This window comes from Alligator mississippiensis, chromosome 13 (assembly GCF_030867095.1).
Source record: "Alligator mississippiensis isolate rAllMis1 chromosome 13, rAllMis1, whole genome shotgun sequence".
In the NCBI taxonomy this organism is placed as follows: Eukaryota; Metazoa; Chordata; order Crocodylia; family Alligatoridae; genus Alligator; species Alligator mississippiensis.
The window spans coordinates 30,910,745-30,934,972 of record NC_081836.1 but is presented as its reverse complement, the minus strand read 5'-3'; the positions used below and the strand labels follow the sequence as shown (position 1 = coordinate 30,934,972).

General features: G+C 45.6%; 1 protein-coding gene across 1 annotated transcript in view; it reads left to right on the top strand.

Annotated features, from left to right (window-relative positions):
* Window positions 1–24,228, top strand: part of LOC102557795 (ectonucleotide pyrophosphatase/phosphodiesterase family member 7-like) — a 70,250-nt gene that overhangs the window by 38,951 nt on the left and 7,071 nt on the right. Inside the window, exon 3 of the mRNA XM_006265109.2 lies at window positions 19,428–20,051. Coding sequence (XP_006265171.1) covers window positions 19,428–20,051 — 624 coding nt within the window. The remainder of the gene's footprint in view (window positions 1–19,427; window positions 20,052–24,228) is intronic.

Below are 24,228 nucleotides of genomic sequence, written 5' to 3'. Positions count from 1 at the left end.
GTGTCGATGCCACAGTCCCCTAGTTTTTTAATGAGAATGGGGTGAGAGACAGTGTTGAAGGCCTTCCTGAAGTCCAGAAGGACTACGTCCATTGCTACCCCTGCGTCTAAGGATTTTGTGACCTGGTCATAAAAGGCCACCAGGTTGGTCTGACAGGACCTGCCTCTAATGAACCCATGTTGATTGCCCCTAAGCATAACCTCCCCTGCTGGCCCCTCGCAGACATGCGCCAGGCCTATAGTTTTCTGGGTCCTCCTTCCTCCCTTTTTTGAAAATGGGAACCACATTGACCCTTTTCCAGTCCTCTGGCACCACACCAGAGCACCATGAATGCTCGTAAAGCTGTGCCAGGGATCCCGCAATGACGTCTGCTAATTCTCTCAGCACTCTGGGGTGGAGGTCATCAGGACCAGCTGATTTAAATACATCCAGTCCCTCCAGAAGTTCCCTGACTAGATCCTCGCTGACCCTAGGCCTGGGTGCACCTCCCCCGGGGCCTGAGGGGGTCCCGGTGGTAGGTGGAGGGTGACCCGGTCCCTGCTCAGAAAAATGAAGGCAAAGAAATTGTTAAATAGGTTAGCTTTGCTGTCTGGTGAGATGACCACATTCCTTAGCATGTCTTGCAGAGGCCCCATGTTATCCGGTACCTTCTCTTACCCCCTACATATTTAAAAAAGGACTTCTTGTTGTCCTTGATCTGGGTAGCTAGTCCCAGTTCCATCTCCGCCTTGGCCTTGCTGACCGCACCCTGCAGCCCCGAGCAACCGAGGTATAGTCATCTCTGGTGATGGCCGCTCCCTTCCATTGGGTGTACGCCTCCCTTTTAGCCAGGAGACATTCCCGTATGCTTTTGGTGAGCCATGGGGGCTTTTGCACCCTCTTGCCACCTTTGATCCACATTGGGATTACCTCCCTCAAGAAAGTTGTCATGCTATCTGCATTTGTGTTTGCTGTTTCGTAACTAGATCTCTTTGCTGCAGTGGAACATATTTAGTCCTTTATTGGGCATAGTAGGAAACACTAAATCAATTATGTTTTCTAAGTAAAGACTGTATCAGTGAATCTCAGATAGTTCAGAAATCACAGCTAAATATTGTTAGCACAGAATAAATATTGAGCCTGGTCCAAGCACCACTGAAGTAAATGGAAGAATTTCTATAGTCTTCAGCATCTAGGGATCAAGCTCAATAGCTTCACAGAGCACAAAATCTAAGGAGTAGGAACCATTAAAACATTCATGTAAACACTGCCCTTGCAGAAACCAACCATGACATACTGGATAACTGTGCTTACCTATCTGTTTGTGCACAGCAGCCAATTACTAGGTGCTTGGGTTTGCAAGGATGGGTTTGCAAAGTAGAGTTCCAGACGTATTTGGACAAGCACATGTATAGCATTTGGGGCAGGGATGGTGGTGGTGTTTTTAAGCATGGCTCTTAACATCTCTTCTTAAGCTTTTGACTGCCTTATATTGAGATATTCTGCTTTATTTTCTCTGCTCCAGTTTTCTCTTATGCACAATCCTTGCAATGATTCTTTGCATTTGTCTCATCACCACTTACATTCGCATTTTTTCTTCTCCCTCCTATCATTCCTAATCTGAATCCCTCCCTCTCCTGCCACGCATGCACCTTTTGTGTATTGTCTGCAGCACAACCACTAAGTCTCATGCAGGACACTGAAGACATCTGGATAGATGACTCATCACCGTTTTTTGAGAAATGTCAAATTGCCACATCCAGGTCTTGATAACTACAGCTATCCAATACCAGACTGCAAGCATTCTTTTACAAGCCAAAGAATAAGTACTTACAATTACAACAACCTGACTGCTGCATGTCAGCAGCTAGCTCAAAATAAGAACATTGCCCCTCAACATTTCACTTGCATGCCTACATTTATTTGCAAGCATTCCTTCTGCCAAGGACATGGTCTTGGGCACTGTTCATCTTCCAGAAATCTGTGGCACTTCCTGGCACATTATGATAAGTTTTTATGGAGATCCATATACTAACTTTTAGGAAAGTCAAAATATTGTCTTTTAATAAGCTACACTGCAGGCATTCTCTCAGAATATGGGATAAATGATGTGCCTCCAGTGAAGGGCAATGACATGACAATTGAACCAGCTAGACCAGGGACAGGCAATTATTTCAGCTGGACAGCTGCTTAACGAGTTTTGGTGAGCTGTCGAGGGCTGCATGGGTAGCCCCGCACCTTGACAGTTGCCCTGCCCCTGGTCACAACATTGGGACCAGAAGTCCTGCCCCCTAGCCCCTGACCTTTGCTGCCAGTAGTCCCTCCCTTTGCCTCCCCCGCTTCTTTTGATAGAGCCCACTGGGCAGGCTGCACCCCTTGCACCCACGTGAGGTGCTGGCCGGAGCCATGCTCCTCTGGGCACCTACACCAGGCATGAGCACCCCAAGCGCCCACCACCTGCTATTCCTGCCAGTAGTGGGGGCTGCGCACCATGTGGGAGAGTGTGTTGGGGAGTGTGTGAGGTGTCCCCATACCTCCCACCTTCCCTCACACCCACACCCACACCCTGCTCAGCCAAGCTCCACACTCCAGCTGCCCCCTAGGGCACGAGCTTTGCGCTGCTTTCTGAACATCTGCCCAGATCCAGATGCAGCTGCAGCTCCACTGCCTCCACCCTGGGCCCCGCCACTTCCCTACTTGCTGCCCAGAGTGAGCTGGATGCCTGGGAAGCCAACCAGGTTCCCATGGGGGTAGCTGCAGCAGGGGCGGCAGCAGCCCCACCTGGAAGCTGTGTGCTGGAGGGGCCGGGCCTTTCTACTCATGAGGGTGGTTGCATGACACAATAGGTCATTTGGGGGGGTATGCGTACACATGAGCACCTCACCACCACCCTAGTGGGAGGAAAGGCTGAGCATGGCACAATAGGTTGGTGGGCACCACAGGCCAGATGAAAGTGCCTGGTGGGCCGGATCCAGCCACAGGCTGTATTTTGCCCGCCCGTGAACTAGACTATCCAAGACAGAAACCCATTAGTAACTGCACCAGTTCTGGTGCACCACTTCACAAAGGCTCAGAATAACCTTACCCAAAAAACAAATGTTTGAGAAATCCTAAAACAAGAATTGCATTCATAAAATGCGATGTGGATTTGCAATAAATATTCATGGCTATAATGTAGCTGTATGCATTTGTTACATTTAGGATCATCCATTCAAGTCCAAACTTCTTGTCCTCACTTCCAAGATCTTTTCAGTTTATTCTTGTTTCTCATTATGTCAATGGCCTTACAGGTATGCTAAAAATGAAGCACATGGTTAAAGTTCTTTGCTGAATTATGGCTTTAATAATGAGTCTTGATAGTAGCAGCTGCAAAGCAAGGTTACTTCTCAGAAGACTGCATCAATATTCAGAAGAAGGGATCAGCAAGAATCCCAATGACGTATTCATTTAGTCAAGAAATTGCTCCTTTCCTACTCTCCATCACAGTGATAGAACTACTGCTAGTTACAAAGTATAAGCTTCCCATGGCCAGTATCAAAGTTTTCTCACTGAAGAAACTTCACTTCTGGAGCTTGTTCCCTCTTGTATTCCTGGACAATTTTAAGGAATAGTGTAGTTATTTGGCTGGTCTTCACAATTGATTATTTTTATTGATGTCAAGTTCAGTAGATGCCCTGGCAAAGGGAGACTGAATATAAATTTCTAAACAAATTAAACTCAAACTCTGTTCTTCCTTTCTTTTATTTCACTGTTTGTGAAAGGTGCTGAATTAAATGGCTATGGGCCCTGCCACATTGAGACAATGCTTGCCTACTACAGTCCCCATGCTGTCTTCTTCTAGCTTGACAGTCTATAACCTTATTGGTATAAATGGGGAGGAATAGCTTCTGTCTAGACCAAGGGCAGGTAAAGTCTGACCTGCAGGCTGGATCTGGCCAGCAGTGGACTCCATTTCCCAGCAGCCCCTGCCTTTATGTCTGGGGCCAGTCTCCATGGAGACCCAAGCCACAGCTGTATTGTGATAATGCAAGGCTGGGGTTTCCCTGGAGACCAGCCCTAGGCACACTGGCAGGGCAGGTGGAAGGGCAGGGCAGGGAACTGCTCCAGAGCCCTGGGATCTTGTGGCAGAGGCAGCTTGGTTCAGGGCTAGAGCAGAGCCATGATCTGCAGCCTGCACACTCAGGGCAGGGGCGCGCAGGCAATGGATTGCAGCTCTGCCTCTGCACGGGACCATGCTATCACCACTGCAAGGAGCCAGGGCAGTGCTGTGATTTGCTGCTTGCACCTCTCTGCCCAGAGCATGCAGATCACAGCTCTGTCCTAGCCCTGAACCAAGCTGCCCCTGCCACAAGATCCCAGGGCTCCAGAGCAGCCCCCTGCCCTGCCCTATTCTGCTGTGTGCCCTGCCAGTGTGGTTGGGGCTGGTCTCCATGGCAACCCCAGCCTTGCACTATCACAGTGCAGCTCTGGCAGGGGCTGCCATGGAGACTGGCCCCAACCATGAGGGCAGGGGCTGCTGGGAAATACAGTCTGGCTGCCAGCCGGATCTGTGATTTTGCTAACCCTGGTCTAGACATTCTCTATGAGGACCCTGTCCCTATAGATTAGGAATTCCCAGCTTTAGGAAAAAATAATCCTTCCATGAAATTTCAACCAAATGTGTAACAAAGTCTGTTTCATTTCCCAAGCATTATGTAAAAGGTGAAAAACTGTAGGGATGAAAGGGTTAACTTGGAAAAGGAAGATGGTTGGAAGCTTGAATTTGCCTAGTTTAGGGCCCAGGGTTTACATGGGATGAGATGGTTCCAATTTCAGGACACCTGAAAGGAGTTTTGATATTATAAGTTATAACAAGGACACCTACAGCAGGGAGTCTGTTCTTCCATATGCCAGAGCCATCATCTGGTGCTGTCTCTTTTATGAGTGCGAGGATTGCTCATTCAGTCTTTAGCCTCTAGTGCAGTCTGCCAATTCCTCGAGCAATATTAGCAATGGGTACTCCTGTCCATTAGATACATGACCAGCTCATTTCACAAGAGACAGCCGGCAAATACCAAACACAAACAGCTATTGGCCAATCTGGGCTGAATTTGATCTTTTAACCTTAAGGCAAGATTTAATAATAATATGCTATTACTAATCCCCTGAGTCACCTAACTCCCTCCTAAAGTCTGCTTTAATCTATGTCAACAATGAAAAAAATGCCCTAGAGATTAGAAGAGGGAATTTGGAATCAGTATTTCTGCTGCATACTCTCTTTTCTTTTGACTCATGGGATGACCTTGGGCAAACTTTATGTCTGAGAAGAAGAAAGTGAACCTTCAGAAACATGCTAGATAACACTGCAAGGCATTTAAATAGATGGTCTTTTCTCTAGGGAGTGTAAACAACCTAAATGCAACAAAACAACAAGGGAGCATTATGAACACACAAACTAAGGTAATTTATCCTGCTGTGCCTCCGTATTCCCATCTTTAAAGAGCATACCTTACTGCTTCCTTGCTCACAGAGATCTTCAGGGTCTTAATTCATTAATGATTAATTCATTAATGAGGTCTCCAGATACAAGTCACTATAGCCCTGATTTAGCAAAGTACATATTTAAAAGTATACCATCGCTATTCTTGCCTACCTCTGGGGCCATACAAGTTCAAAATACTAGAACTATTATTACAGGCTACTGTAATTTTAAAATATTAGAACCATCTGTGTATATCTGGGCTGATTGTAATTAAATTAAATGTTGACAAATATCAACTCATCAATATTAGACTTTAAAGTAATAAACAAGATTAAAAAATTAATAAATTGATCCACTGCTAAAAGGACCTTGAAGGGAAATTTCAAGAAAGACTTATTTTGCTGTAGGTATGTTGAAAAGACAGGAATAAAAATCTATACAAAGGCAGAATATGTAGCTGTAGCATTACAACCTAATACCAAAGGAGGTGGAAGCTTTTGAATGCTCCTGCATAACCCTGGTGAATGACGTTATCTCAAATGTTTCTGCCCCGGGGATTCTGTTTCTGTTAACTATGGAAAATGTATCATCTATATGTTTTACAAAAAAATTAGTAGGAGAATGGATGCTAATTTGAATGGCACATAGAACAGAAACAAAAACTACTGGGCTGCTTATCCAAAGGTTAATTTCAATAGGTTTTAAATTTAAAATACATTACTAAGAAAAGAACAAAAGTGGCACAGATATATAGAGGAAACAGCCAACAAAAATGTTGGCATGCTATAAGCACAAATATCATCAAGAATAAGCATAACAGTAACAGCTGTAATCATTGTAATAAAGGAATACAGCAAGAGGAGAAAATAATGATCCCAATAAAAATGGTGATATTGCAATTTTATTGCCACTAATAAAGTTGATTATGTTAATAAAATGGGGGAAAGAACAGTAAATACCCACTTGTTTGAACATCATTATATTTTCCTATTGTTTTATTAAACCATTTGTTGGAATTAGGGCTGTAAGAAAACCTCTGAACCAAATCTTGTCTCAGTATGAATTCAGCCTCTCTGGCTGTTTAGAATCACTGGATATCCTAATATATCTCGCCATATCTCTATATCTCTATATTTTGATAGATAGATAGATAGATAGATAGATAGATAGATAGATAGATAGATAGATAGATAGATAGATTCTCACATGATTGTCATGATTGACACAAGTGGAACAACTGAGGGTCTCAGCCAGTAGAACACCATCCCAAGGGGTGTCAACCACTCAACATATACACACATATTAATCAATTATATGAATTCAGCACTAACTTAAATATTTTTATACTAAATTTTCACTTAAGACAAGGGGCTGAGACATACCAATTGGTGATGATGCACTCAACTGGGGGACAAGAAGCCTGAGTTCTATCCAGAGCTTTGCCACTGACATACTTTGTGACCTAAGGCAAACCATTTTACCTCTTTTGCCTGTGTTTCAGCTCCGTCCCTTTTTTGTTCTTCTCCTTTGAACATAAGCTCTTTGAGCAGGGAGTCTATTGCTATATGGGACCAAGCACAAAAGGGCAATAATCTGAGCTAGCATCTCTAGCCATTACTATATTACTAGAGGTGCACCAATACATCAGTACCAATATGAAAAAAACTGTCTACATCAGATATCGGCCCCATGGGATCAATAATTTGGCCAATAAATGTCCGTGCTGTGTGCAGCCGCACTGCAGGATGGAGCAGAGCCAGCAGCGTGGAGAGTTGCCTCCAGCTGGTAAATCGGAAGAGACGTGGGGTGGGAAGGGAAGGGGCATGGGGTAGATCAACGCCCCCCACGGTGAGGGAGGGAGCAAGACCGGGGTAGACACTGCCCAGCCTGGAAGGGGGGGCACAGGACAGAGCCATGGTTCATGGGGCAGCTGTTCCCACCGCTGCTTGCACCCCTGCAGGGTGGGGCAGGGGGGTATGTGCCCTCGGATCTGTGAGGTACAGGCAGGGCAGCGGCAGCTGCGGGGTGGAGTTGGCACTGTGCAGCTCTTCTTGCTGAGGGCTGGACTTGGAGTGGGCTCCAGTGGTGCTGGAAGGAGGCTGCAGTCACCCCAAATTTCGCCGCAGCTCCACTTCCAGCCCCATACCACTGCCCGGCGCAGTCATGGCTTTTCCCAGCACTTGGGTGGAGGCAGGACTATCAGCTGCAGCTGCACATGGCAGCACAGGGCTGGGAGTGGAGCTGTGGTGAAATCTGGGGTGGCTGTAGCCTCCTCCCAGTGCCACTAGAGCCTCCTCCGAGCCCAGCTGCCGGCAAGAAAAGTCCCACACAGTGCCAACTCTGGCTCCACCTGCAGCTGCAGCCCGCCCCATGCTGCACAGATCCGGGAGCACACCCCCCCCCCCCAACCCAGGGTGCAAGCAGTGGCAGGAGCTGTCCCCACCCCATGAGCCATGCCTCTGTCCCGCGCCCCTGCCCCCGCTCCAGCTGGGCAGCACCTGCCTCTGCCCCTTCTCTCACCACCGGGGGTATTGATCTGCCCCCACACACACCCTTTCCACCACACCGGACTTGCCATCTGATGGCAGCTGTATCAGATATTGGATCAGCCAATATGCCTCCTTAAATATCAGCTATCACTACCAAAATCTCTATCTGTGCTCCCCTATATATTACAACAATATAGGTGGAGACAAGAATACTAAATTCCTGAAATCAGTATAAGTTGCGTGCATCCTAATTGTTCCCTCCAGTGATTTTTGTGGTCCTAAGCAGGACACATGGTTTCCCAGAATTTGGCTCTGGGGCTGCTGCTGTATTTATCATACTTCTTTCTATTAATCCTCTAATACTCTTTCATTAGCATTATAACTAACCGGGTTGTTTCTCCTGCCTTACGTGAAGTTTCTCTTTGTAAAATTAACCTTTTAGGTAATTTTTGACCTTTCCAAAATTCTAAATGGTGTAAAAAATGTCACAAGAAACATTTTTTTCAGACTTATAAGCCTCAGGTTAATAATCTATAATTAAAGTCAATGGAGAAAAAAAATTAAGTGCTGAAAAGTGCTATTTTGAAAGTAATTTAATTAAATCAAAATACTATAAATTATTTAAGGAAGTGGGATTTTTTTCTGGGTATGATAATTTCTGAGTAAGGGAAAGAAGGAGAATCTTTAGTAGCCCTGAGAGAAAATGAAATCCTCATTGTTGCCCCTTTCCTACCACTTCCCTTCAAAAGCTCTGTGCTACAACTACAGAAAGCTCAGGTCACAGAGCATTTACAGTGACTTCCTCAGGGTCATACAATAAACCAATGGCAAAGCCAAGAGAGGAATGCAGGATGTCCTAACTACCAGGTGCCGCCAAAATTGCTAAACAGTACTTCATACACCTGGGGGTAAATGTCACTGTACATGGCTCTCTATCCAAGTCTTGCACGGCTCCTTCACACCCTCCTTTATTACCACTGAATCAGTCCATATCCTCTTCATCTCTGATGTAGTTCTGTCAAATTGATGACAGCAGGGCTGATTCTCAGGAGCTGGCTATGACAGCTCAGAGGGGATCTAAAAGAAGCATTGTTCAATTTTGTACCATTAAATATGCACAAGTTCCCAGTACCTATTGCATTCTCTGGACTGAGAGAAACCGGTCATGCCGGTGTTTAAGATGTCTTCTTCGGACAAATATGAAGATGCCACCTTACCAGTCCTCTGGTGTTAGGAGGATACCAAGTGCAATGTGGAAGCTCCAGGGTGCACAGGCCAGAGGGAGAAGCTGCAGGGGACCACATCATTCCACAAATAAAGTTACAATAGGGTTATCTAGGAGAACCTGACAATGCTGAAATACTTGGCCATGCTTGTCTCAGGTCCAAACTCAGTTAACAGCAGTGTAAAAACTCAAGTGTTAAATCAAGTTGCTCTGAATTTACCATGGTGGAAATGACACGAGAATTTGTTCTCTAATTGCTGCTACCAGTCCTATCTCCAATTCACACTTAGGCCATGGTCCCAAAAGTGGCGGGTATGTGGTTGCCATGAGGAAAAAAGAAGCGGTATAAATAAAGAAGCGGTATAGGGGTGTGTTGCCCCAGCACACACCCCTATATGTGGGACTAGTGCAGGGAAAAATACTCTGGATCAGATAGGGGAGGCTGCAGCCTTACTTGGGGCTTCTTGGGACAGCACTGGCAACAATCCAGGCACACGGAGCCTGGCTGGCAGCCAGGGCATAGCTCTGGTTGCCCAGGCTCCGGTTTTGGGCAGTGCATGACTGGGTGCTGTATGCTCCCGTCTCTTTCAGCGGCTCCTCCTCCTGCTTCTGCTGCACCACTCCTGGCCGGAAGGAAGCTTCAGCTGGGCGGCTCCTGCCCCAACACGCAGGTCTTTGACTCCAGGTCCCAGATGCCTTCCACCCATTCTGCCTGCCCACTGGGGCAGCCAAGTGAGTGGAAGGCAGCTGGGAACTAAAGCCAGAGCCCCACATGCTGGGGCAGGAGCCATCCAACTGATGCTCCCAGCTGCCTTCCACCCATTCAGCTGCCCCGCAAGGTAGATGGAGTGAGTGGAAGGCAGCCAGGAGCTGGAGTCAGGGCCCTGCATGCTGGGGTAGGGGCCACCTCCTGGAGCTTCCTCCTGGCCAGGAGCGGTGCAGCAGGAGGAGAAGCCGCTGGAGGCAAGGGGAGTTGAGCAGCACCCAGGTGGCTGCAGCCATATTGAGAGCAGCCCCACTGGAAGCTGTGCACACTGGCTGGGGCCAGGCCAGCAGGAGCAGGCTGGAGCACAGTGCTGGCTGTCCCAGGTGGAAATGGCCAGGGGTCAGTCGCATATGGAGCACCTTAGGGGCAGCCATGGACCACACCACCCGAGTGAGCTCTGCTGCATGAACCCCCTGTCTCCTCCTCCCTCCCCTCACCCCCAGCCAGCTCATGGGACCTAGTGCCCAGGCAACCCCCCCCCCCCATGCACATGCAAACATGCCCCCCGCACACCCACGCCATTCCCACACACCCTCCACAGGGTAGAAGCTGCCTCACGACTCCACCCTGTGATCCCGGCTTTGCCTGTCCATCTCGCTCCTAAACACCACTCCCCACCTGCCTCATCCCATGTAGGGAGTTTTGGTGTGTTGTACGGGGGGCGTGGTGCTGACCTGGCCCATAACAACTCGTCAAAACTCCCTATGTGGCCCCTAGGTCTAAATAATTGCCCATCCCTGCTCTAAATCATCAGAAAACTTTGTTCATCTACTAACTTCAGTGACAAATGACAAATGTAACAGACACATCTCAATTTATACAGGGCATCTGGTACCCAAGTATCCTTTACTATAATAGACAAGATCCATTGGCTGGAAACTGAAGTCAGCAAATTCCAAACAGGGAACAAGATATAAAATGTTTTTTAAAAAGGACACTTGACCATTTTATCAGTTAATCAAGAACCATGGTAGATTCTCCATAATTTGACATTTTCAAGAGTACATCTTTTATTATATGATATATCCTAGTTCAAGTTAAAAGGCTCACTGCAGGAAACACTGGGTGAAATCCTAGTGCCAAAAGTTATACTGGAGGTCAGACTAAAATGATCATAATAGTATCTTCTGCCATAAAATCTATTAATCTGCAATCCAAAGTCAGACAGAGTGTTTCCATTGACTTCAATGGGCCTTGGACAGAGCCCAATGAAAGCTAAACTACTCAACCAGATAAATGGAAGGACATTTGCAAGCATTTAGGGAACTGTTCCACACCTCATGACATGAAGTGTTCTCTGTAGCTCTAGATTTTAGATACTCCGTTCTTTCTATCAGGTTAACTCCATTAGCAGTTAATGCTGTGTTACTCTAATACTCCAAAATGAGCAGTTCATATTGCGTTAGATGGAAAAATCACCTCAAGAGAGACATGTCTCTCTCTCAAACAAACAGCTTTCTGGGAATACAGCTAGAACCCTATGGAGTTCCTTTCCAGTATAAACCAAGAGACTGTACAAAATCTTAGTATCAGAGTCGGGGGTAATTGAAATTCATCCAAACAGTTACCAGGGCAATAGAAACCTGAAAGGAAGTAGTAAAACCTGAAACACGGCATAATGTGATGGATCAATTGCACAGATCAAAGATCTTTAATTATATATAACACAGAAAATGTGTTTTATGTACCTTCAGCATGTGTAAAAGTAAAATCAAAACCTTTGGCAGGACAACTTCAATAAAATATTAAAGGATTATGTGCCCCTTGCTTTTTGTTCATCCATCTGTTGATTTTTTTTTTTTTTATTTCTGCATAATCAGAGCCAGTCTTGGGGCACAGAAAGCTAGAATCCATCTCTTCTGGTCCGGCACCCAGTTTCTGGAACCTAAAAACAACAAAGCTATCTCAGATTTCACAGAAACCGGAACATGTTGCTTTCCAATGAGATGGTTCCAGTTTTACACCATTATATGGCCAGTGGTTTCAATTTGCACTAGTGTTAAAGTGAAGTAACAATATGAAGAGCGTGATCCAGTACCTTTTCTGAGTGCTTGGGCTGTGCAGGAGGAGGAGCCAGCTCAAGACATGCAAGGCTAGGAAGGGTTGTTCTACAACCCAGGGGGTCTTCACGCAGCTGTGTCAGCACCTGACTTTGGAAATCCATGAGCACAGGTCTCTTGGATTCTGGGAGAGCCTCAAACCAATTTAAACTTCCCATTTTGCCCATGGATGCGGCAAGCTGAGTAGGCTTTTCTGCTAAGCAGCCAGTTTGATCTTGGCTGGCTGTGTACCAAACAGTATGGAGCTTGGAAGTGTCACAACCCAAGGGTGTGATTTTTGTTTGTGTGTGCTTCGGCACTGCTAAATTATTTCCCGCCACTCGTAGCTTTCTTTGCAGGGTGCATTTCTAGGTTGCAAAAGAGAAATGCACGGTGCAAGGAGTTCCCGCCATTCGTATACAAATTTGTGTCCCACTATTGGCCAGTTCTAAATTACTCCCACGTGGCGGCTAGTGATTGGCTTGCTAGCCATATAAGAGGCTTGAGCGGTTTCCACCCAAGTTGGAGGACTCCACAACCATCTGGAGGAGGAGAACTTCACATCTCGTGAAGATCTCTAAGCGCTGCGGAGCCTATCGGACCCAGCATGTATCTCAAGAAGGCTATAGGGGTCTGATCAACCTCTGGCCTCTCTCTGTCACCGCCTGATCCCTCGACGTACCCTTCCCTGCGCGCAAGTTCCACGGAGCCTAGCAAACTCCGTGCGAGTGTATTCAGACCTCTTTGCTTCGAGTTACTTTCTTCGGTTGACACGACGGGCTCACGGTTTAGAGCTCTCAACCGGATTGGGCTAGAAGGTTCACGGGAAGGAACTCTAGTCCACCTCTCTTCTTTTCTGTCTGTAACTGCAACACAAGCAAGTTTTCCTGCCTGCACCGCGACCATCTTCAGTGTAAGTAAAATAATCTTAAATCAACCACCAAGCGTCCGTGCCTAATTCTAGCGTGCCACCTGTCTTCCCCGACCCGGCATGTCTGGGCTGCTGGCCACAGCCCGCCGCGTGAAAAACCCCCAAGGGCCTCGGACTGCTCCCGGCCCGCACAGGAAGAAGGAGCTCAGGTTGCAGTAACAACAGGTTTACAGGGGCCTCAAGGAGTCAATCTATGTGCTTATGGACGGGGATCCGGGTTTTCTGTTTGCCATGGAAAAATGCAGATTTTCTCTTTTAAAGGAGAAAAACACAGACCTGCACAGGAGGGATAGCCATACTGCCATGGCTGCCAAAGTGAAGGCATGGCAGCGGCAGCGTGGAAGTGTACCCCTGGCCAGGCAGGGAAGGGGCACCTCACTTTGGCAGCCACAACGGTGCCCACTGGGCCACAGAGGCAGTTCCTGGCTGCAGCCCCACACCTCGCTGTGAGCACAGAAATCTGGGGGGGAACCACAGTCCCCCTCACTGTTGCCTGTGCTCCTCCCAACACATCACCTGTGCCCACACCTACTTCCCCACACACCTACCCTGTTCCCCACACACTGGGAGGTGGGGTTGTGTGTCAGGAGTGAGGGGCAGGGCCAGGAGGCTGCACATCAGGAGCAAGGAGCACTGGCATGGGCAGGGGCAGGACACTGGCAGATCAGGGCTGCTCAGCATCCCAAAGCAGTGGGGGAGACAGCCACAGATAGACCCATGTCCAGGCAGCAGCCAGGTATTGGGCACTACTGGAGAGGGGGGCAGGGGACTGTGGGCCCCATAGCCCTGGCAACTGGGGGGCCCTCCAGCAGGGCTGGGGGGCAGGGGGCTGTGGGTCATGACTGAGGGGCACCAGCAGGACTGAGGGGGTGGCAGGCTGTGGGTTGGGGAGTAAGGGGCAGTGGCAGGGAGAAAGGGCTGCAGGCTGAGAGTGAGAGGCACCTGGAGGGGATGGGGGGCTGCAGGTTGGGAGGGAGGGAGGGGCACCAATCAGGCTGGGAGGGTGGAGGGCTGTGAGTGGGGAGTAAGGGGCACTGGCAGGGCCAGGGAGCTATCAGGAGTGAGGGGCACTGGCAGGGATGGGGGTGGGGGCTGTGGATCAGGAGTGAGGAGCACCAGCAGGGCTGGGGGGGCTGTGGGTCGGGAGTGAGGGGCAATGGTATGGGCACTGGCTGCCACAAAGTGGGGAGGGAAGACAGCTGCAACCGGACCTGCATCCTGGTGAGCAAAGGGGGCAGGGAGAGTTCTGATTTTCTATGATAAAAAGCCAAAATCAAATGCCAAAATATATAGGTATTTAGAATTGATTATATTATAATGATTGAGGCACAGGTAGACTTCCAATTCACTTTAAAATTGTAATATCAATAAAACATTGTGTTCAACTGATACATATATATAGTGGCATTTCATTTTAATAGCAGAAAAATGTGGGTTTGAGGGTTTTTAACCAGAGAATTTGCATTTCTTTTAAACAAACAAAACTAGGATCTCTGATGATGACAGAGTAGGATCCAGAACTTCCTAGAATAGGTACCTAACTAAGGGTTTGAGAAGTGAGGGCATACATAGCTGCAGCAAGCAGTTGTGCAGGACAACTGATGAGATTCCGCAAATTGGAGAAGCAGTCTTTGAAGTAAAAGCTGCAGCAGTCAGCTGAGCCACTTGTATAGTTCAACAACCTACCACAAACTAAGTGGGTTGCAAACCACCCAGATAGTAGTGATCCAGGTAATACTGTAATGCTGATTAAGAAATATTTAATTAATCAATCTATCTAAAGCAGGGATGTCAAACATATGGCCTGGAGGCTGGGTCTGGCCCACAGACTCTTGCCCCAGTTCTGATCATGGCCTGGACAGGGTTCCTGTCCTAGTGAACAGAGAATTATTTCCATCTCAGACCTTTTTGTCCAAATTTGGACAAAAAAAAAAAAAAAAAAGAAATTTCCCTAAAATTAGGCACTGGCCACAATAATAGGGCTTCCTCCCATGACAGCAGCCAGCACCCCAGTGAGAAACATCGCAGGTAGATGTCCTGTCATTGCAGTCAGAGTCCCAGTACCAACCATGGGCACCTGAAAAGCAGGAAATGCAGCCCTCCAGCCAATTTGAGTTTGACATCCCTTATCTGAAGTATTCTGTGTGTGCTGAAACTGTCATTTACACAAAAACCCAACCCTGCCCTGCCCAGGGCTCTGTGGCCTAAGAGGCTTCCAGTTTACTTGGGCACTAGTTCACTGGCAAATAAATGCTAACAGTGCATTGATTCCAATCTGAAGTAGTTGGCCTCCACTCACCCTGCAACAAGAGATCAGTAGCAATCAAAGATCCTTTCCTTCACTACCTCTGTGTCAGATACCCTGCCTCTTCTCTTTCCAATTCCGCCTTAAAATCCACTTCTTCCACACTGCCCTTTGTTGTGGATCTCTGCTGGCCGTACTCTTGATCTTACCTCATTTAAGTCCAGGGGATTCTTGCCCCTTCAGGTCAGGCTTAAAGATTCTGCTGTAAGACTCCAATCTTACCTTGTACTGTAGCAGAAAGCCCCCTTTTCCTCTTGCCTGCATTTGCTCTCCCTTCTTTGGATATGTTTCTCTTTTTCTACCTTTCTTCCTTCCTCTTCCTTTCACTTTAAGATAAGGAATTGTGTTTTAAAATTTGCATGTGTGCATTTTGTGTCTCCCCTTGTATTTTGGTATTTTTATCTATTTGTGTGCCATGGCATTTGTAGCTTATATTTTATACTCCTCACCTTTCAACTTGCAACTAAATGTTTTTTAGTAAGTTATACATTGTAACATTGTTAACAAGGGCAGGAATCAAACTGCCCTTCCCTGTATCAGGCTGGCCTCTGAAAGAGTGAGTGAATCAGTGATTGAATGTGTAACATGGAAGCAGGCAGCAATTATCACCTGGAAGCTGAACTCAATAGAAGACAATGTAACAACCGGGAAATCTCTAAACCTCACTGATCAAGGGCTAGAAGCCCTGGCCTGAGTTAATCAACGCCAGAGACCAACTTTTGGGCTGAATATCTCCAGATCGACCACTCCCAGAGCCCTATTCTAAATTCATCAACGGACTCCCAAACTTGCGTGTACATGCGGACGACCCCTGGGGCTGACAGATGCTGTCCAGTAGCCACCGGGGGGGTGGGGGGGGGGAAGTCCCACGAGGGTCAATGACCCCTGGATCAGGCAAACCAGAAAACTGGGGAGTCACCAAAGTCTGCCAGGGACAGATAAAAGGCAGTGAAAAGTGACCCTCAGTGGCGCCCTCTTGATCTCCAACTCGACCAGACCTGTCCAGCCAGAAGGACCAGCTGGCGACCCCCTTCTGGAAGATACCACGCTGAAAGAAGCCTCAACGACAGACTCCAGCGCTTGTAGGATAGGTATACCTGACTCTGTAGCTTGCTAGTGTGTGTGTGTGTGTGTGTGTGTGTGTGTGTGTGTGTGTGTGTGTGTACCAGCCCCAAGGTTTATGATTACAGTGTTTCAATCTGCCTAATAAACTAGAATTTTAAGGATCCCGAGTTGGACATTTGTACCCAACAGTACATGTGTATAATGCATCTGCTTCCATAGATTGCATGATACTCCCATGTGGGGCCAGGTTTATTTGGTATATACATAAAACACTATGCATCCTAATATCACTGAACATCCAGCCATGCTCTCATACCTCACCTTATAGTACTTGAGTTTCTCTCACACTGTAATTTAAACATTACAAAATCTAATAACCTTGTAAAAATCAGGGCAATGCTCAAATATACTGCCCAACTCTGCTTTTCTGGTTCACCCCTGCTGCCTGCATGCCTTTGCGGTCTCTCTGTTCACGTTTAATCTCTCTGGTGAGGGAAAAACCTGCCTCCCTGTGGGTCTGTTAGGCAAAATGCACAAAATGCACACCAGTGGCATAAACAGTAATAAAATAATTCCATGTAATTAATAAATTATGTAATATTCTTACATGAGCCCCTAATCAGAGTTGGATTCCCCACTCCAGCTTTGAAGGAGTTCAGATTCATATTCACAGGGTTGCCGATTCTCATGTTTTTATCATGAGTCTCACTTGATTTTATGTTTTTCTTAAATCCCTAGATACTGATATCATGTTATTTCATGGGAATCACAACTTTTATTAAAAATTCTGTTTCTACTTTTCATGGTTGCAGAGGAAACCTGTGAAAGATAAACACAAACCATTTGAAATCAGAAGAAAAATAAAAACTCAACACATGCTATGGGGTTATTTTTCATTCTCAAATTCTTTACAATCAACTTCATACTTTGGTGAGCCTGGCTCAAGGATTGAATGCTGGCTGTTGGCAGCTGACAATAGTACAATTCAATTGCATGACAGTCACTGTAGAAGGAAAAACTAGTAACCCTGGATCTAAATCTCTCTTAAGTTTGCAGGAGTGCAGAGTTGCGTCTGAATCCAGAATCAAACCCAACTGTTTAGGTCCTTTGCTAATCTTTTTTTGTTCCTTGTTTGTCCAGCACTCAATACAATGCTGTCCTGTTCCATGCATGGCTGAGGTTCTTACAGCATATCCCGCTGATCATAGAACCATCTTAGGAAAGGCCTTGGTGATACATGGCACACCTGCTCTACACTTGAAAGTGTGTATAATGTAGTCACTTCAGCACAACACCAGGCATGTGCCAATAAGCTCACTGTCTCGGGTGTGCTTCTTGACACCTACTCAGACCTGGGCTAAGCTGGCTGCATTTAGATGTGATGCACTCAAATAGGTGCTCTGTGCTTTACTAGGGAACTCTTTAGTGAAGATGTAAAGGTGCTATGGTAACATAAATACAATAATAAAAATAATTCTGAAATGCTAATCTCTCTCCATTCTCTTTGCATCTGGCTGCAGGGTAGGACCCAGAGAGTTCTAATGAACAGATCTGTATCGTCCTGACAAGAAGTAGCCAGTGGTGTCCCTCAGGGGTCGGTGCTTGGTCTAGGACTTTTCATGTCCTTATCAATGATTTGGATGAGCGAGTGAAGAGCTCACTGGCCAAGTTTGCGGATGACACCAAGTTATGGGGAAGCGTGGTCACGCTTGAAGATAGGCTACAGATACAGGTGGACGTAGACAGGCTAGCAAGCTGGGCAGATCAGAACCAAATGAAGTTCAACATTTTGTAAATTGCTCTAGCTGGGGACAAACAATTTTCAACACACTTACTGGCTTGGCAGAGCCAAACTGACCAGCACTACAAATGAAAGGGACCTAGGGGTAATAAAAGACCATAGTATGAACATGAGTCATCAGTACGACACTGTAGCCAGTAGGGCAAACAATACTTTGACATGCATCAACCAATGCATCTCAAGCAAAACCAAGGAAGTGATTCTTCTGCTTTACTCAGCATTGGTGAGACTGCAGCTGGAGTACTGCATCCAGTTCTGGGCACTGCACTTTAGCAAGGACATGGTAAAGTTTGGGAGAGTCCAGAGAAAAGTCACCTGTATGATCAGAAACTTGCACCGCAAGCCATACAAAGAAAGGCTGAGGAACTTGAGACTCTTCAGCCTAAAGAAGAGAAGGCTAAGAGGGGCCTTGGTAGTAGCTTACCGCTACATCAGGGGAATACATCAAGGGCTCAGCAAACAACTGTTTGCCAGAGCACCCATGGCAAAAGCCAGGAGTAATAGCCAAAAACTCCTGAAAGACTGTTTCAGGCTCAACATTAGGAAAAACTTCTTCACAGTTAGGGTGTCCAGACTGGAATAAGCTCCCTCCAGAGGTGGTGCAATCGCCTACCCTGGAAATCTTCAAAAAGAGATTGGACGGTCACCTCGCTGGAGTCACCTGACCCCAGCTGTCTTTCCTGCCTAGTGCAGGGGCTGGACCCGATGATCTTCCAAGGTCCCTTCCAGCCCCTTACCATTTATAAATCTATGAATCTACTGATTATCCTGCACAAACCAACCCTGATTCTCATTATTCTCTTCCCTTGCTCTCAATGTTCCCAGTTCCCTGATTGAGTTTTCTGTATATTGTAATAGTCAACAATGCAAATAAGATTCACTAAAGATGTATTTCATGCTCTGATATTTTAAAGTCTGTATTTTAGTACAGATTAAATGGTTTTAAACACACTGCCTGAACCCTTCTTTGTTGCTGTATGAGCTTGCTCCAGAATGCTCTACCACTTGATATCTATCTTTTTCTAGCTGGGAACAATTATACAGCAGAAGATAAGACAAAAAAGTTTGTTCTTTGCACAGTCAGAACTTGACATTTCTATAGTGAGTCCAACACCAAGGTCCCAGTAATATCTGATGCAATGATTCTGGGAGGAAGGGAAAAATAAGTTTGCTTTTTATTAGTCGTAAGTGCTAGTTTGCCAGCATTTTTTCCTTAATTTTATGTGCAAAGCACACTACTCTTAGCTCTCATGTTTTGCAATTTATGTAGTACACAAGTATAGTAGTCAGAAATAATTGATGTTATAGATTTTGTCTCATTATTAACACAACATGAATATCACCTTTCATCTTCTCAATTTTTCAGGGGAGAAAAACAGCTTCATTCCATTATCCTGGTGGTGGTGCCACTTACCACGGGCAGGCAGTTAACAGAGCACTAGTGGAGGCAGTTGATCATCCTGACAGTGATGAGACAGAATGGAGGGAGAACATTGACATAGTCATGAGCTGGTTCAGCAAAGAGGACTTTGATTTTGTCACACTTTACTATGGAGAACCTGACAGAGTAGGGCACAGAATTGGTCCTGAAACACCCGAGAGGCAAGCTATCATTGACCAGATCGACCGAACCATTGGCTACTTGGTAGAAGCAATTGAAAAAAATGGTTTGAAGGATAAACTCAATGTCATCATTACATCTGATCATGGCATGACCACAATCAAGAAGAAACCTCAAGTACAGGAAATTTTATTGTCCAACTACATCACATTCAAGGATGTCAAGTTTGACATCCTAGACTATGGAGGCTTTGGTATGATATTGCCCAAAGTAGGAAAAGAAGAGCAAATATACCAGGCACTGAAGAATGCTCATCCTCATCTAAAGGTATTCAAAAAAGAAGAATTCCCTGAACACTTCCACTATGCTAAAAATGAACGAGTTTTACCAATCCTCGTTTATGGTGACTCTGGTTACAGCGTTAATGGGGTAAGTTCATTATAAATTCTAACACAAGCTTCCAGTTTTCTGGCAGCTATAACATAAGTATGGTTTCACTAGACTCCACAGACTAGTCATTTTACAGTATCTCTCACAACTTATAATTACTGTGTCTTTTGTGGTATAATAAATGAACGTGCAACTTCCACTGCTAATAACTTGAAAAGAAGTTGTTTTACCTCATGGTACTAACTGTAAGTTCTTTGGGGCGTGGACTATTTTTTATTTTGTGTTCATATGACACTGAATACAGTGGGCTCCTAATCCAATGCCTGGAGTTCCTCGGTGCTAGTGCATTGCAAATCATAAAGCAATAGCTGTTATAAAGCATGCTATTGTACCACAATACGATAGCAAATATACCAATACAATATTGTTATTATAAGGGAACCCATACATAAAATGGGCCATTGATAGTCTGTCAAGAGAGGTTTGCTGGTAAGCCACATGAACTTTAACATTGCTCAAGACTAGAATTCTGAATAGTCTACTGGCCTGACAACCTCTGGTCAGATACAGCTGTGTGAATACTTGGGACATTTCTGCATTTTTGCTTTAATGTTGAGGCATCTGAAAACTAAAACTTATTAGGATATCCACAAATATAAGAATAAGGATATCCTTGTTGTCACGAGAAGTACAGGCAACTATAATGTTTCTGGTGAGATGTCTTCTTGTGTTCACTAATGTGTTTGCACATGTAGATGCTGGAATAGAGAGAATGATAGGTTTTCACACCAAACTTTATTTTGTGAAAGTTTAGACTATTACCTATATACGAGAACAAAATAAAATCACAAACCTTACCTACCACTCTGATTTTTCTTACATAACATGTTGCTCAGCCTATTACTATGCACTTAACAGCAGCTTGTTTTAAAACCTATGTCTTTTTTCTGAGAGAAACAATGTATTTGATTAATAGATATATCTATACTTTTATAATGATTATGGGCCATAGACTTTCATTGTCACTCAGACAAAACTTTGCATTTGCATTAAGAACCGCTGGAATTCTATATACAGTCAAAGGTGGTAAGCCATATTAGTCTGAAGCCAAGCAGAAGGTAGGACAGAGTGATGCCTTAGAAACCAACTGGTTCAGAGTGACATGAGCTTTTGTAGGAAGCTGCCCTACATTTAATACAGTCAGTAGTTTTTGTTAAAATCAAATTCAGAAAAGGAATTTCAGATTTTTTTACTATCCTGTTTGCACTTGTTGAGGGCCCATCTTGTATAAGTATCAAATTAAGTACTATATATTTGTGCAAATCACTCTTAGTTTTGTCTAATTAATTTTCAACTTACCTACCCATTACTTCCAAGTGATCTACAGTTGAGTTATGCAAATAGGAAAACATTATTTTTTCACATATTCAAATAAACGTCAAACTCCATCGTAAGTAGAGCCTACTTTGTAATTCTCACTGAAACAACAAGTCAGTCTAGTTAGGAGAGAATCAGTTGAATAGCTTTACAAATCACCTTTTTAAAGAGTGGCAGTACATGTGCATTAGGTTTTCCAAAGGCAGATGCCGAAACTTCTGAGCTGAACAGCTTGAGGAAGGATCCTCCTAATGCTGAACTTCCTCAAGCTACATCCTATGTGACAACAATCACAATAGCTTCATTGACCACAAGGAAAGCCCTGGTCCTTATACCAAACAAGATGGAATCTTAAGCTGCTTATACACACCACGGGGGTTTAATTTGGCTTAGTTCTCCCTAAATTGAAATGGTGATTTTTTAAAAACACCGCTTCAATTTAGGGAGAATTAAACAGAACTAAACCCCCTGGCGTGTACACAAGCATGGGGATCCGATCCTTACCTGCCTCTTTGGCAGTGGGGAGGGTGGGGTGAGCTGCTAGCAGGCCAAGCAGTCCCTGAGCTGCGAGGGGGGGGCCCAGACGGTATGGAGAATCACAGGGGGCCCCCGCAGCCATGGAGGGAAGCACTGCCCCCTCTCCCCCCCACCCCGCAGCCATGGAAGCACCAGGCTCCCATGCAGCTCAGGCAGGCAGGCAGGCTCCAGGGAGGGCAGGAAAAAAAAAGATCAGGCTTGCCACTTTTTTTTTTTTCTTCAGTGGAGCCTGCCTGCATGGGCTGCCACCAGGTCCCACAGCCCCCGAGCTGCGCGGGGCCCACCAAGCCCTGAGCACGTCAGCTTCCAGCGCCCCATACACTGTTGCACTTTGTTAGGTAACAAATGAAAACACCTCGGAAGTGTTTTATTTTGTTATGTACCAAAGTCATTTAAAGCAGAATATGCCACCTAGAACACAACATCAGCGCCATTGAAGCAGAATACACCACCAAAAAGGCAAACAGCAATGCCATTAAAGCGGTGCAAAGGGCATTTAAGCTCCTATAAAGGCCAATTTTGTGGCATGTACAAAGGCCCTTAGAAGTTAAAGAAAGAAAAAACATATTAGGTCCTCTCCCTGATGGTGCAGGTGTGCTTGTTAATACAAATTTGCCAGTATTTTCTCCGGTCTCATTTGACATGGCCCAGATGAAGGCACTATTTTCCATAGGGGACTATTTCAAAAAATAATCATAGAATATAGAATCATAGAAAATTAGGGTCGGAAGGGACCTCAGGAGGTCATCTAGTCCAACCCCTGCTCAAAGCAGGACCATCCCCAGCTAGATAATCCCAGCCAAGGCTTTGTCTAGCCAGGTCTTGAAAACCACCAAGGATGGAGATTCAACAGCCTCTCTGGGTAACTTGTTCCAGTGCTTTACTACCCTTTTTAATGTATAAGTTTTTCTTAATATCTAACCTAAACTTCCCTTCACTGCAACTTAAGATGATTGTCCTTGTTCTGTCATCTGCCACCACTGAGAACAGTCTCACTCCATCCTCTATGGAACCAGGCTTCTGGGAGTTGAAAGCTATTAAATCCCCTCTCAGTCTGGTCTTCTCCAGACTAAATAAGCCCAGCTCCCTCAGCCTCTCCTCATAATTCATGTGCCCCAGCCCTCCACCGGATTCTTTCCAATTTTTCTAGATCTGTTCTGTAGTGGGAGGCCCAAAACTGGACACAGTACTCCAGATGTTACCTCACCAGTGCTGAATAGAGGGGAATCATCTCCCCTCTACAGAATAGAGGGGTGATCTTCCCTTGATCTACTGGCAATGCTTTTATTGATGCAACCCAGTATGCTGTTGGCCTTCTTCACAAGAAGGGCACATTTTTGGCTAATATTCAGCTTATTGTTCACTGTAACCCCCAGGTCTTTTTATAGATTCATAGATTGTAAGAGGCAGGAAGGGAGCTTGCAAGATAATCGGGTCCAGTCACCCTGCACTAGGAAGAAAAGACAACTGGGATCAGGTGACCCCAGCAAGGTGACTGTCCAGTCTACTCTTGAAGATTTCCAGGGTAGGTGATTGCACCACCTTTGGAGTGAGTTTATTACAGTCTGGACACCCTAACTGTGAAGACATTTTTCCTAGAGTTAAACCTGAAACAGTCTTCCAGGAGTTTGTGGCCATTACTCCTGGTTTCCCCTAGGGTGCCCTGGTTAACAGTTGGTTGCTGAGCCCTTGATGTACTCCCCTGATGTAGTGGTATATTGCTACCAAGGCCCCTCTCTGCCTTCTCTTCTTTAGACTGAAGAGTCCCAAGTCCCTCAGCCTTTCTTCGCATGGCTTGCTCTGCAAGTCTCTGATCATATGGGTGGCTCTTCTCTGGACTCTCTCAAGCTTTTCCACATCTTTGCTGAAGTGCAGCACCCAGAACTGGATGCAGTACTCCAGCTGCAGTCTCACCAATGCTGAGTAAAGCAGAAGAATCACTTCCTTGGTTTTCCTTGAGCTACATTGGTTGATGCATGGCAGAGTATTGTTTACCCTGCTGGCTACAGCACTGTACTGATGGCTCATGTTCATACTGTGGACCGTTTCTGTAAAGAAATCTCACAGAAACAAAGTTTATTCTGAACGTCATCCCATCACACCAAATTATAACTGTTTAGACCATCCTAAATAAGTACCCTCACCTTTCTATTTACATACTCGAAATATCCATAAAACATTTACGTAGGACCTTTGACTGTCATTTATCCAGCCTGCTCTATACAATATTCTCTTATTTCTTCTCTGAAGATCAGTTCCTCTAGCTCAATAGTTCAAGTTCTTCTGTAAAGTCTCCCTATTT